The sequence below is a fragment of the Balaenoptera musculus genome, chromosome 3 (genome assembly GCF_009873245.2).
Source record: "Balaenoptera musculus isolate JJ_BM4_2016_0621 chromosome 3, mBalMus1.pri.v3, whole genome shotgun sequence".
Taxonomy (NCBI): domain Eukaryota; kingdom Metazoa; phylum Chordata; class Mammalia; order Artiodactyla; family Balaenopteridae; genus Balaenoptera; species Balaenoptera musculus.
This window is the reverse complement of record NC_045787.1, coordinates 167,470,547-167,484,987: the sequence shown is the minus strand read 5'-3', so window position 1 is coordinate 167,484,987 and position 14,441 is coordinate 167,470,547. Positions and strand designations below refer to the sequence as shown.

The window sequence follows — 14,441 nt, the reverse complement described above, 5'->3', positions numbered from 1 at the left end:
GAGTGTACTTTGGAGCTAAGACTTAATCAGGCCGTCGTTTTAGTTAGCTGTGCTTTTGTTTTGCACATTTTAGGAACCATCGCCATTGCTGGAACCTGACAGAAACCCTAACAGAAGCCAGTTATTGGACCATCTCCCTGCAACCTCGCTCCCCACTGCGTACCAGGAACCTTGCAGTAAGTACGTGTGCGGGCCCCCGGCCCCAGGGCTGCTGGTGGAGAAGGCGGCCCTGTTTGGTTCTGAGTTCCTGGGGTGTCCAGGGGCCAGATGCCCCTAGAGGAGCCTGGACCCCTCAGTGTGGTTCTGCTGGATGTGCCTTCTCTCCGCGTCTGCACTCTGGCCCCTCAGCATCTGAACACCTATCCCTCACTTCTAGAAGCCCTGAGAACCATAGTGGGTTTGGGGGGGCTCCAGGATGGCCCAGGATGAGCTGCCCTATCTGTGTCGTGTCCCTGGGCAGGACACCACTTCTGGCTTCACCGAGGGGCATATTCACCCCACCTCACACCCTGTGGGAGATGATGACCAGTCACAGGGAGAGGGGAGGGTCTTCAAAAATGGAGGGTTATTATTATTTTAAGTAATTAATTAATTAATTACTTTTGGTTACATTGGGTTTTTGTTGCTGTGTGCGGGCTTTCTCTAGTTGAGGCGAGCGGGGGCTACTCTTTGTTGCGGTGCGCGGGCTTCTCATTGCGGTGACTTCTCTTCTTGTGGAGCACGGGCTCTAGGCGCGCGGGCTTCAGTAGTTGTGGCTTGCGGGCTCCAGTAGTTGTGGCGCACGGGCTTAGTTGCTCCGTGGCATGTGAGATCTTCCCAGACCAGGGTTTGAACCCGTGTCCCCTGCATTGGCAGGCGGGTTCTTAACCACTGCGTCACCAGGGAAACCCTGGAGGATTATTTTTAAATGCTTTGAAAATAATCCCATGACCCAGCTGCTTCTGGGTTTCAGCTCCAGGGTGTCCCCCTTCTCCTGGACTTTTCTAATTAACCAGGGACAGAGGGTTCACAGAGGTGGCCTCTGGAGGTGGCCCAAGGGGGGGGTCACTGGTAAGAAAAGAGGGAGTAGCCTGAGCCCCTAGTGGCTGGCACCCACGGGCAGGGGCACCCGGGTGGAGGGGCGTTCAGCGTGGGACGAGCAGTTCCCGTGCTCCTGGCCACAGCGAGGAAAGCTGGCTGAGCGAGAAAGGCTCGAGTTCAGTGTTGACCTTGGACGAAGCCTCCTCCCAAGGCCACGTGGCTAATGAGGGCTCAGTGTGGACTAGAATGTGGCCTTGTCTGTTCTGCCACGATTTAGGAACCCAGGAATTGGGCCGTGGAGCTCAGGTTCCCCTTTACAAGCGGTGGAGTGCAGGTTTTGTTCTTTAAAGGGGAGATTTCAGGCATCTGGGTCTGGGGCCGGCAAACTGCGGCCCGAGGAACACTCGGCCCACTCGGCCCACTCGGCCCATTGTGTATTCTTGTAAATAAAGCCTTATCGGCGCACAGCTGCTTCTGTTCACTCGCGCCTTCCTCCTCACGGTGGTGGAATTGCGTGGTTGTGACAGAGGCCGCGTGCCTGCAAAGCTGCAAACGTTTACTGTGTGGTCCTGCACAGAGAAGGTGGGCCGTCCCCAGTCCCTGCCAGCTTGTCACTGTCTGGGGCTGGGTGGACCAGGCCCTCGTCGACTGGTTTAGAAATGGTCAGTTCTGACTGTGTGTCCCAAAGCGTTGCTTTACCCTTAAAGCTCACGCTTTCTTACAAGACAGTCAAGTCCCTGAAACTCGGTTATCCTCTTTGTATCCCCATCTGCACGACACATTCTGCGTACGTAGCTCGCCCTGTGCGGTTAACTTTTTAGTAAGCCCTCACAAGGATGCTAATCATCTCCCTCTATCAACCCATTTTATAGCTGGAGAAACTGAGCGCCAGCCCTGGAAGGTGTGAGAATGTTCTGGGGTGGGGGAAGAGTGGGAGACAGAAATGAGTGAGGTCACAGGCACCTTCCCCAAAAGGCCTCGGGCGTTCTCAGAGATCAGAGTGCTCGTGACAAACGGGACAGGTTGACTGTGGTCTGGCAGGTCCCAAACAGGCTGCCTTGGACTTCAAAAAAATTAAGTTTTATAGAGATGTAATTACATGCCATAATGGTCACACCTCAAAGTATACAATTCAGGGAATTCCCTGGTGGTCCAGTGGTTAGGACTCCGCACTTTCAATGCCATGGGCACAGGTTCAATCCCTGGTCAGGGAACTAAGATCTCACAAGCCGCATAGTGGAGTGGACAAATTAATTAATTAAAATAAAGTATGCAATTTAGTGGTTTTGAGTACGTTCACAGAGCTGTGCCGCCACCCCACCATCTAACTCCATCTCACTCCAGAACATCGTTATCAACTCCCCAAAACCACTGTACATTAAGCAGGCACTCCCTCTCCCTCCCTCAGTCCCTGACAACCAGGAATCCACTCTCTGTGTCTGTGGATCGGCCTGTTCTGGACGTTTCCCATCATTGGAATCACACCCTGTGTGTCCTCCTCCGTCTGGCTTCTCTCACTGAGCATCGTGTCTCAGGCTCCATGCACGTTGCAGCGAGTGTCAGTGCTTCTCTCCTTTTCATGGCTGAGTGATGTGCCCGTGTGTGGAGGGACCACATTTGGTGTATCTGTCATCCTTTGATGGGCGCTCGTGTTGTTTCTGCTTTTGGGGTTTTATGAATGATGCTGCTGTGAACGTTCAGGTGTCTTGGTGGACGTGTGTTTTTGTTTCCCTTGGGTCGACACCCGTGTCTTGGTGGACGTGTGTTTCTGTTTCCCTTGGGTCGACACCCGTGTCTTGGTGGACGTGTGTTTTTGTTTCCCTTGGGTCGACACCTAGGGGTGAGCTGGCTGGGTCAGATGGTGGCTCCACGCTTCTCCTTTCACGCTCCTGGCCGCCGTGGTTGGGTTCCTGTGAGTGTGAAGAAGCCTCTCCCAGCAGGTCCCGCTCCACCCTGTCTCGTCAGGAGCAGGATCTGAGCTGCAGACACGAGGCTTCAGTTCCAAGCAGAATAGCTCCACGCGGGAGGGAGAGTGCAGGCCGCCCCAGGCCGTGGGTGGGCTTCTCACCCAGCCTTCTTCCTGCCCCCCGCCCTCCCGGTTCTTAGCTTTTTCGCTCATTTACTTCATTGTAAGGATTTCTTCCTCCTCAACATATTGCTTGGCCTGTTTTTTCAGGTCTGGTAGCTTTTTCCTGCCTTTTTTTTTTGTGTGAAAAAAGCACCCAGTTTTGCATCTGTGGGCACAGACAGGTGACGTCTCCAGGCTAATAAAAGATGCCCCTGTCATGGGCTGTGGGCGGCCCCGCCGTGGGCACTTCCTCCGGGAGGGTTGTGACAGAGAGAGCTTTTTTTCTTTAAAGTTCAAAGGTATACGAAAGATCAAGAGAAGAAGGTGGCCTTAGCGCCGGTTTTTAGGAGGAGAGGCGTGATAAACGTTCTTCATTTGCCTCCGTCTGTTTTGAGCAAGGCCCCCGACCACGGGGGACATGTTGCTATTTATGCATTCACTTTCTTTCTGCAGTTTGGGGGGTACCTAGGTGGAAGGATTGGGTGTTGAACCAGGACACTGTCATTTTAGAGTCACGCGAGGTTGTGACTCAGACCACAGTATTCACGGGACTTTGCCCCATGTGGCTTCTTGAGGCTTCCGTGGCCAGCACTGTTGGCCCTTCAGCATCTCCCGAAAGCGTGGCCCTGATCGTCGCGTGGCCCTGATCGTCGCGTGGCCCTGATCGTCGCGTGGCCCTGATCGTCGCGGTCCCCAGGTGTCGCACGCTTGCTCTGGGATTAGCGAAGGGGCTCTGGCAATGTGGGGGGATGGGGCCGAGCCGGGCCCCTGGGGATTCCCAGGGCCTGCCCTTCCCACGCTCAGGCCTCCTGGGGATGGGGCTCCCGGCGGCTCCCCAGGCCATCATGCAACCCAGCTTGCGGTTCACGCCTCCTGGCTCCTCCCCACAGCTCGGCCGAGTGTCTTGGGGGCTGACGAGGTGTGAGCCTCTTAACCTGGGAGTCAGCCGTGGGAGCACTGGCACCAAGGTGAAGATGCAGGCCAAGGTCGTCTGGGGCGCGAGCGGCCGGAAAGGGCTCCCTCGGCATCACTGGGGCCTCTGGCTGTGCCCATGAGGCAGCTCTGCGGCCAGAGGGTGGCCCCAGGCTCCGTGCTCTGGGGCGCTGTGCACGTCTGAGTCGTGGGGAGGACGCGGGGCTCACGTTGCAGCCCACTGGGTATCGCTTGGTCCCCTTCGTCCTCTTCTCGAAACTGTGCTTTTGTCTGAGCGAGTAGGCAGATGTGCTTGTCTTTCCAGGACGCATCTCACAGCAGCGGTCCCCGGTGGGAGGGGCATGGTGACTGTTACTTATCTCTTTGTGTGATGGGTTTTTCACGTGGCTTTTGAGGCAGAGGGAATAGCGCTCCTCGAGGTGCCCACACCCTAATTGTGGAACCTGTGCAGATGCTCCCTGGCACGAGAGGGACTCTGCAGCTGGGACGAAGCTAAAGATCTGGAGATGGGTGCTCACCCTGGATTAGCCAGGCGGTCCAGTGTCATCACAGGGGTCCTTCTGAGAGGGAGGCAGGGAGGCAGGGAGGTCAGCATCAGAGAAGGGGACGTGGTGATGGAAGCAGTGGTCAGAGAAGAGACGCAGAGACCGGAGATGCTGTGAGTATGCAGAAAGGGGCCTCGAGCCAGGGATGCGGTGCCTCTAGAAGCTGGAAAAGGCAGGAAACCTCCAGAAAGAGCACAGCCCAATTGAGATCCGGGAGGGACTCCTGACCTCCAGAACTCGAAGATAAAGTTGTGCTGTTTCAGCCACTAGGTTTGTGGAGATTCGTTCGGCAGCCGTAGGGAACGAACGTGCATGGCTGCGGGCGATTCTTCCTTTGTGCCTTTCGGAGTTGGCGTCGCTCAGATCAGTGTTAGGGTGGTCCTGGCCTTGAGCGCGGGGCTACCCATCGCCCCCACTCCATGCCCGCACAGCCCCGTCCGGCCAAGCTGCCTTCCTCACGTCTCTTGTCCTCACATTTCTCAGTTGGCCCTTCTGACCTTGGCCTCCTGCCTTCCTGGCTCTGGGCTCTCTGCCTGCTTTGTCCCTCTCGTCACTGTGTCTCTTTGAGTCCAGCCAGTTCTGTGGGGTAGAGCTAGATCAAGGCTGGCATCCTTGAGACTTCGCGGGCTGCTCCTGGAGCCTGTGCTCCCCCCGGCCCGGGCTCTCCTGCTCCGTGGGGCCAGCACGAGGACCCCTCCAACGCTGATCTGGCTCCACAGGCCAGGGGCCGGGGGGGGCAAAGGTTTCTCTGACACTGGGGCTGGCGGGTACGGTGGGGCAGTACTAGTTGCCCCGAGCGCCCCCTGGGCTTCAGGCTCTGTGTGATCAGGGAGCATGCCCAGCTTGCAGGGAACCTGGGACGTAGGGGGTGCTCCCAGCAGAGAAGGATGAAGTGGAGGACGTTCTACCGCCAGGCTTTTCCCTGTATGAGGGCACCTGGTGAGCTGCTCTCGGGACACGGTGATGGAGTGCCAGGCCCACACCCGGGGGCAGGGGCTTCCGTGCTGCCTTCACGGTGGGTTTCCTCTTGAGCCTTGGTGGAGGGGTGCTGGCTCCTCCTGGGACCTGAGCCCACTCAGGGGCCCCCAGTCATCGTCTCCTGTTGGGAACTGGGCTGTGGTGGCGGGAACTGGGCTGAGATGGGAGCAGGGCCTGGGGCTGGCTGGGAGTCACGGGGAGGCTTGGGGCTTCACCTGATGGCAGGTGGAGGGGAGGGCCCAGGAGGAGAGAGCTGGGGGAGAGACGCCCCCCGGGGCTGGGGCACAGGCCCTGCTGAGAAGAACTGGGGGCACCTCGTGCTCAGAGAGCCCCCGAATCCTTTTCAAAAACAGTGCACCCCTCAGAGTAAAGCTTTTAGTAGGGTGACATTTTTTTCAGAGGACGTACCTTCCCGCATATTGAACAGTGTATTCTTGTCAAAACCCCAGAGTTGCAGATTCCAGCCATCCAGTTTCTGGAAAACATCTGCCATTGGGCCTCAGAAACCCTTAGTCCCCAGAGCCCCTCAGTCAGGAAGATGAGGCTGCCTGTTGGGGAAATGGCGTCCCCTACTAGTCATCTTATTTCTGCATTCTGGCTCACCGACGGACAGACAGAGTGCACCTGGCTGTGGGAGACCCACGCCTTGGGGCGTCTCTCGCCCCCCCTCTCCTGAGGCTCTCAGGCTCAGCGCACCCCGCTCTGTCGGGCTCCTGGCGGGGGGGCATCAGCCCCAGGCCGGAGTCCAGATCTGGAGAGACTTCTGCCCCCGAGAGGGGCAGCTGTCAGGGTGGGGCGGGAAAGACCCCCCACCTGGTCACCGTGCTGCAGTGCAGGTCGGGTGGTAGCCTCCACGGGGGTGGCCAGAGTGTCCCCCACGGCCCAGCCCGTGAGTCCCCCAGTTTGAAGGCCGCTGGGGGAGGTGCCGGTGCAGCAGCCCAGGAGGGCTTCTCTGGGCTGGACTCATTCGTTGGGGCCCAGAGAGTGGATGGACCCCTCCTGTCACCTGTCTCTGGGTGAGGAGGAGCCGTCCAGGACAGCTGGGGAACCGCCCCTCCACGCGTGATCGCGCTCATCGGTCCCAGGCGGCGGGCTGCAAGGGCCGGGCGAGCATCAGGCCAGGAAGGCCAAGGCGTGCAGGGTCTCCGCGAACACAGCACTTAAGAAAAATCACCGCTTTATTGAGAGGTAATTCACAAAGCAGACAGTTCCATCCGTTTAGAATGTGTAATTCAGTGGTTGCAGCCTATAGGCATGCCTGCTCTCAGCCTCAGAATCAGGAGCGGGAAGAAAGGGACGCTAGCTTTCCTGTTAGAGGCTTCAAGGGCTGGGCCGGGGCGGGGGCGGGGACAGGGACCCACCAAGTGTCTCTGGAGGCCGCACTTCCTGTTAGAGAAGGAAGGAACCCAGCAGACGCCTCCTCCGTGGCCGGGCTGCGGGGTGTCCTCTGTCTCTCATGGGGTGGGTGCTTGGCTCTGGGGCAGCCCTTCTGCGGGCTGAAGGCTCCAGGCGCCCACCCTGCCAGGCAGCCAGAGGTTTTGTTTATTTATTATTTATTTTTTGGCAAGTGCAGAACTTTCTTCTTTCCTTCTCCCCTACCCTAATCTCTGTTTCTTTTCTGGGGGTAGCAGCTGTATTGAGATAGAATCCACCCTCCAACCAGTTCTCTCACTTACAGCACACGATTCCAAAGTTCTTAGCGAATTCAGAGTCCTGCAGCCTTCACCACAATCAACTTTGGAACATTTCCATCACTCCATAAAGGAACCCAGACCTCTTAGCCTACGGTGGCCCTCTGGGCCTGGCTTCTCTCGCTGAGCATCGTGTTCTCAGGGTCCATCCATGTTGTAGCGAGTGTCAGTGCTTCTCTCCCTTTCGTGGCTGAGTGATGTTCCCGTGTGTGGAGGGACCGGTTTGTGTACCATCATCTGTTGATGGGCACTTGGGTTGTTTCCACCTTTTGGCTATTGTGAATCATGCTGCTGTGAACATTTGCATACAAGTTTTTGTGTGGACATAGGTTTTCATTTCTCTTGGGTGTATACCTAGGGGTGGGATTGCTGGCTTGTGTGGTCAGTTCCGTGTTTAACTTTTTGGGGGGCTGCCCCATGTTACGTTCCCACCAGCTGGGAGTCAGGGTTCCAGTTCCTCAACAACACTTGCTGTACCTGCTTTTGCACTCTAGCCGCCCCAGCTGGGGGGGGTGTGTCACTCTAGTTACATTTGCGCCCCTCTGACGGCTGATCACCTCGAGCATCTTTTCATGTGCTTACTGGCCGTTTGAGTCTCCTCTTTGGGGAAATGTCGATTCAAGTCGTTGGCCCACTTTTTAATTGTGCTGCTTGTCTTTTTACGATGAAGTTGTTAGAACCTCGCATTTTGGGCGTGGCACTGTCTGGTAAAGAGCACATTCCTTTTGTTATTTTTTAAGTATGTGCACGTCTGATTTTTATTTGCCCTCCTTCAAAAAACGTGTCAAGGGTTATGGAGTGTTGGGATTATAAACCATTTTAATTTTCTTCTTTATATTTACCTACTAAAAACTTCACTGCAACCGGCACGAATAAGACAAAAAAAAAAAAAAAAAAAAAAAAGAAAACCGCACATGATCCACTGCTGAGCTGAATCTGGATGACAGCGGTGGTTGGAGAAGCATATCTTGCCAGGTGCAGTGCAGGAAACTCTACCTGCTGTCATATCACCTGCTTGCTCCCCCTGCCCCCCATGGAAAAAGCGCTCCTGCGGTTATGTTTAATGGGCGAGAGAACTCGTGTGGGCAGGACCCCGGGGCTGCCCCCACTCTGCCCAGGACAGGCTGGTCTTGGGGGGAGACGGGTGTCCTGCCCCACCTCACTTCCCACCAACAGTGCCGTGTGGGAGGGCAGGCGGCAGCATCCGTGGCAGGGTGGGCTCCTTTCGTGGTGACACAGCTGGCCTTGGGGGGAGCCTGTGTCCTCCTCCCCTGCTGGGACCGGCCTGGCCAAGAGGAGAGTTGCTGGTGCGGGTGGTCCTGGCGCCCGTCACCCACAGCGGGTGGCGGTGTGTTGGGAAACTGGGGTGGTCGCAGCAGAGCCGGGCTTCCAGGGACGCGACGCCCCTTCGTGAACTGTGCAGAGTGGGCACACCACCCACATAAAATGTGGAGAACAGGGCCGGGGCTGTTACGCGCTGATGTGTCCGCCGCTTCCGAATCTGGGCACCATCCGTGGCGGGCTGCGGAGCCAGCCTCTGGCCCTTTGCCCGGCCGTCGGGGGCTTGGGACGAGGGGCTGAGACCCGGGTGACCGTGTTTCGGCTGCAGGCCTCAGAGGACGGATTTGATGGCCACGCAAGATGGGTGGGCGGCAGGGACCCCCTCCGCCGGGAGCCCGCTGCTCTGTGCGGGCAGGGGCGGTGGGTGCAGGGAATCTGGGCAGGTGGGGATGTGGGGTTGACAGGTGGGGCGGCTCGGGTGGTGGGCACACGAGGAAGGCCGGCGAGCGATGGCTGCGGCCGGTCGTCTGTCCTGTCCCGGGTCCCTGCCCTGGAGGCCTCCCTCCCTACGCCCCTGTGCCTCCCTCCACAGCCCTTAGCCCAGCTCAGGTCCACACCCATGTTCCCAGATCATTGGGGTCGGGCCTGTCCCCCCGGGGCCTTGAGCTCCCTCAGGACAGCGGAGACCCCGGGTGAGCCCTGTGTGGCCGGGTCTGGGCTGGAGAGGAGAGGGCAGCTGGCTTCTGAGGGCTCAGGTAGGGAGTCAGGCGCCGGGCCCCGGCTGTGGGGTGGGGAGCGGGGGGGGGACGGCATGGTGGTCTGTCCTGAGGGCTGGTCAGCCTGGCCGCGGCCTGGGCCCTCTGGTGCCTGCTGGTCTGCAGGGGGGTTTGTGATGACCCTTCCCCTTTATAAACCCGTGTGACCTCGGTGGTTCCCTGTGATCCCCCTCAGAGCTGTTGTCACACGGTCCCGGGCACCCGTGGCCTGCCTTGTGGACCGCAGCTTCGGCTGCCCTGCAAGGAGGAGCGACAGAGGCTCCTGTGCACACAGGGCGGAGGGGCCCAGGGGTCCCAGCCCGGATGCAGTGGTGACCCCGTGTGTGCCAGGACCTCCGGGGTCCTCAGCAGTCCAGCCGTGAGTGTGACCTTCAGAGCGCGGCCTTAGCTGCCGACCCGCTGCCCTGTGCGCCCAGGCATGGGGTGGTTGAGGGCAGGACCTGGACCTGGTCTGGTATCCGCCTGGGCCTCCAGGTCTGTCCCAGGGAGCTGCCCGCCTCGGCTCCCGTTCCCGGGCTCGTGCTGCCCTCTAGCGCCCGCCGGGGGAGTGCCTTTGGGGAGCCAGTGGCCGCGTCTTGGGGACATGGACCCCCCCCCCCCCCCCGCCACTCTCTACTTCCCAGACTGGCGGGCTTCCTGCCTTTCTCACTCTCCAGCTTACTTTGGGGTGGGGGGAGGTGGACTTGGTTAGCTGTCCTCCAAGTTCTGGGTCTGCGTGCGCTTGGGTTCTGACCTCTTTCCAGTCCCGGAGGGAGTCTGGTCTTCTCTTGTCCCAGCAGGGACCCTTCCGCAGAGTCTGTCCCCCAAGCCTCTTCCTCATTGGGGTGGGTCAGCAGCCACCCCGCTGGGCCCCCCTAACTCTCGTAACTCTCGGGACAGGCGGGGGCCTCTCCAGCCTGCAGCCTTGTCCCCTAGAGGAGCCCGATCCCCGCCCCGCTCTGTGCCCCATCGGCCAGGCGTGGTTATAGCCCAGGGCGACGCGGCGGGAAACGGGCCTCCTGCTCTCCTGGTTCCAGGTCCCGGCCTCGGGCAGCCCGTGGGTCATTGGGGCCTGGGTTCGCTGACAGCAGCCGGGCCAGTGCTGGAGGGACCCACACACTGCTCCCCTGCTCGCGGCGGCCCGCCCGAGGAGGGGTTCCCTGCTAGTGAAACACACAGGACCTCACTCACCTTCCCAGCCCCTCCCCTGCTGCTGCCTCTGGATTCCAGCTGTGAGGTCAATGCCAGTGAATCTGGATGAGGCCCTGATAAGAAAAGGTTTTATTTCCGAGGCCCCTTGTTTGAAATGGGTGCTCTGGCCTCCAGCATCGCATGGGCTCTTAGAACGGGCCACCTCTGTTGGTAATTCGTTGCAGTCATGTGGTCTTTTGTGCCAGAGTGAGTGATGAAGTGGCCCCCAGGCTCCCCTTGGCCCTGCTCGGCTGCGCGGCCTCTGTCCTCGGGGCCGGGTGGTTTGGGTGCCTCCTGGGGAGAAGGGAACCGGCCCCTGGCGGTGATGGCGGTGCTGACGCTCTCTTGTCTCCCTTGCAGGTGTGGCCGTCTCTCCGCTGCAGCCATGGGGTCCGAGGATCACGGGGCCCAGAACCCGAGTTGTAAAATCATGACGTTTCGCCCAACCATGGAGGAGTTTAAGGACTTCAACAGATACGTGGCCTACATCGAGTCCCAGGGGGCCCACCGGGCGGGCCTGGCCAAGGTGGGTGATGCCCCGGGCCCCCGTGCAGCTCTCCCCGGCCCCTGCCCTGTGCCCACCCAGGGGCAAGCGGCCCGAGAGGCACCCATTAATCTGCTCATTGAGCGCATCTGACCTAATTTATCCATGAACATATGTTCTTTCCCCAGGTCAGGCACAGTTCTGGGCACCGGGGTCCCCGAGGGTGCTGATGCTGGGTGGGACACAGAGCATCACGGTGGGACCAGCAGCCGTCTCACCCCGTCAGGGGGGTCCCAGGGGAGTCGGTGCCGGGGAGGGCTTACTTTTTGCCTTTATATTCCTACTTAAACACATTTGTTTTGAGACGGTAACGCACGTGTGAAGCGAGTTCAAGCATTGTGACAGGATAGGAGGGAGAATGAGTGCCCCCTCCACCCACCCTGACCCCGGCTCCTCTGCCTGGAGCGGCACGGCACTGATTCCTCGTGTCTCTTTGCACGGAGCATCACACACGGACGTGCACGTGCGTGTGTGCGTGTGTGAACACCGGCAGATAGCATGCCTGCCCACGCCTCTTCCGTGCGGGGAGCAGACCCTGGGGACGGGTGCCGAGTTTCTTTATGTGCACGTGAACCTGTGTGTGTGAGGGTCTGCTCACCACATAATCTGGGAGATTCGTCACCTGATTTGGGTTCTTCTAGTTGCTTCCTGTATGACCGGCACTTTATCTAATACCCAGCCCTCTATTATTTAAGCTGGGGGTCGCTAAGCCTTTTCTGCAAAGAGCCAGATAGTAAATAATTTCAGCTTCTTGGGCTGGACTGTCTGTGGCCACCACTCAGCTCTGCGGCCGGGGATGACCCACAACCCCACAAGCATGGCTGTGAGCACATGAAACGTGATTTATAGACACCGACATGTGCATTTCGTAGAATTTTCACCTGTCCTGAAACAGTCTTCATTTGTTATTTTCCCTCAACCATTTAAAAATTTTAAAAAAAGGGACTTCCCTGGCGGTCTAGTGGTGAGGACTCTGCGCTCTCACTGCCGAGGGCCTGGGTTCGATCCCTGGTCGGGGAACTAGGATCCCACACGCCGTGTGGGGTAGCCAAAAAATAAATAAATAAATAAGTAAATAAGTAAAATTTTAAAAAGTAAAAAAGAATTTTAAAAAAATTTTTCAAAAAATGAAAAAAAATTAAAAACAGAAAGAATGCCGGCGTCAGCTCAGTGGCTGGACGGAAGCAGGTGGTGGGTGGTATTGGGCCGCGGGTCACGGTGTCTGCAGCGAGGGGACAGGTGTGCTGGCCTTCCTCTGCCCACCTCCCCTGCCGGGTTTGGCTGGCCGTGTGACATCCATGCCTTTAATCTCAGCCATGCAGATGAGGAGAGAGGTGGGCCTGCGACATCTTCCCTCCTCTCCCCTCCCCTTGGTTTTTGTTCCTGGGGCCCCATGACAGCACACACCCAGCAGAACCTTCTCATCGCGGTCTCTGGCTCTGGAAGCCCCGGGCCTGGGTTCTTGCAGGTTCGGAGCCTCTGTCTGGGCTGGACCGATTGGCTGGGGTCGGTTGTCAGGTGCCCCTTTCCCTCAGGTGCCCCAGCTGGGGGCAGTGGGGGGGACTCTGAGGCCTGGTGCCCGTGGGGCTGGGCATGGGGGGCCCCCCTTCATCTGGAATGTGTCCTGTCCCTCACCTCGTTCCGCGTTTGCCGGGACGCAGCGCCAGTTCTGTTTTTAGATCCAAGTTGTCCCCTGTGCCAGGAATCTTGGTAACCTCGTGGAGTGCTCCGTTGGCAGCACCTGGCACTTCCCCCGGCCCCTCTCCTCTGTTTCCTCCTCTGTCATCTCCGGCTCCGGCTTCCGGGCTGTTTCCAGCACCTTCTGTCCCGGGGCTGCTTTGGGTGCAGCCTCGTGTGGCGTGACCGAGTCTCCCCTGCACGTCCTCACCCCGGCTCTGCTCCTTCCTTTTTCTTCTCCTTTGCCGGCTCCTGCCTTTCCTTTGAGCCCCATGCCTCTGCTTAAGCCTTTAATTCCCGTGGACCAGTTTTCCGCTAACTTACTTGAATCGACAGGAAACCATTCGGACTGGATGTTTTTGTGAGACAGATGTTTTCAGGGCGCATTTTCCCTCTGCCCTTTTTTTTTTTTTTGGCTGCATTGGGTCTTCATTGCTGCGCGCGGGCTTTCTCTAGTTGTGGTGAGTGGGGGCTACTCTTCGCTGAGGTGCGCGGGCTTCTCATTGCGGTGGCTCCTCTTATTGCGGAGCACGGGCATGCGGGCTTCAGTAGTTGTGGTTCGTGGGCTCAGTAGTTGCGATGCACGGGCTTAGTTGCTCCGCGGCATGTGGGATCTTCCCGGACCAGGGCTCGAACCCGTGTCCCCTGCATTGGCAGGCGGATTCTTAACCACTGCGCCGCCAGGGAAGTCCCCCTCTGCCCTTTGTTTGCATGTTCCTTTCCACTTTTCTTAAGTGGTATTTTCTTTGCTATTTTCTCTCTGGCAAGGGCAGTTCTCTCTGGAAGGGCACTGTGAGGGCGGGCACGGGCTGCTGGGAGCAGCTCCCCCGCTGTCGCTGAGAGATCCTGTGGGGACAGTCACGCCGACACACACGCGTGCACCCTCATCCCTGCTCCCGTCAGGCAGGGACGGCGTGCAGGTGCCTCTAGCCCCTTGGGGCTTCCTTGCAACTGAGGGGACAGATGGGTCCAGGGAGGCACGTGCCACGGCCCTCGGTGCCCCCACTTCCTTCCGACGCGGGCCGTCAGCCCTGAGGGCTGCCAGCCTCTTTGGAGAAGGGACACAGCGTCCTGCTGGCCTGAACGAGCTCTGTAGTCGCCGGGGTCCCCCTCACCCTGGTCTCATCAGCCTTGACTACCCTTCCGTGTGTGTGTGTGTGTGTGTGTGTGTGTGTGTGTGTGGTGTTGAGGTTTCTTTTTCCATCAAAGCTACATTTGATGGCCCCCCGACAAAAGCTCTGTTGGGCCCAGGGCAGCTAGGTCGGGGGGGGCACTCACCAGGCACAGCTGGGCCGAGGCCCGGAGCTCAGGGGGCTCTGGGTACAGGGACCCCCACCCTGGGGCCATCGGGGTGGCGGGTCACATTCCTCACCCACCCTGAGTGTGCTCTGGGACCAGTGTCCAGCTGGGCTCCTTCCCCCTCGGGCTGCTTGGGAAGGGCTGGCGGGGGTGGGGAGGGAACCAGGAAGGGGCATGGCTTGGGGTCATGGGGGAGGGGTCAAGGGGCGTCAGTTCCCTCAGTGCCCTGCTGCCAGGCGGTGCCCTGGCTCTTCTTAGCCTCCAGGCCTGCTGCCAGCAGAATGGCTTTGGGTCCAGCTGGTTCTGGGGGGCAGAGGCTGGCCCCTCACTTCCTCCCCTCTCGAAGGGTCTCCCACACCTGCCCCAGCTGCCCAGCGCTCCCAGCTTGGCCACCTCCCTGGTGTCACGCCGTTCCCTTGGGTGTGTGGCCTCTCCGTCCTCCTGGCCTTGGCTGAGTCT

At 59.0% G+C, this 14,441-nt stretch overlaps 1 protein-coding gene across 6 annotated transcripts in view; it reads left to right on the top strand.

Annotated features, from left to right (window-relative positions):
* Positions 1-14,441, top strand: part of KDM4B (lysine demethylase 4B) — a 141,054-nt gene that overhangs the window by 29,042 nt on the left and 97,571 nt on the right. For all 6 annotated transcript variants that reach the window (XM_036846843.1, XM_036846838.1, XM_036846839.1 and 3 more), the window contains exons 2-3: positions 74-176; positions 10,823-10,988. In XM_036846843.1, coding sequence (XP_036702738.1) covers positions 10,848-10,988 — 141 coding nt within the window. In that variant the 5' untranslated portion in view covers positions 74-176; positions 10,823-10,847. The remainder of the gene's footprint in view (positions 1-73; positions 177-10,822; positions 10,989-14,441) is intronic.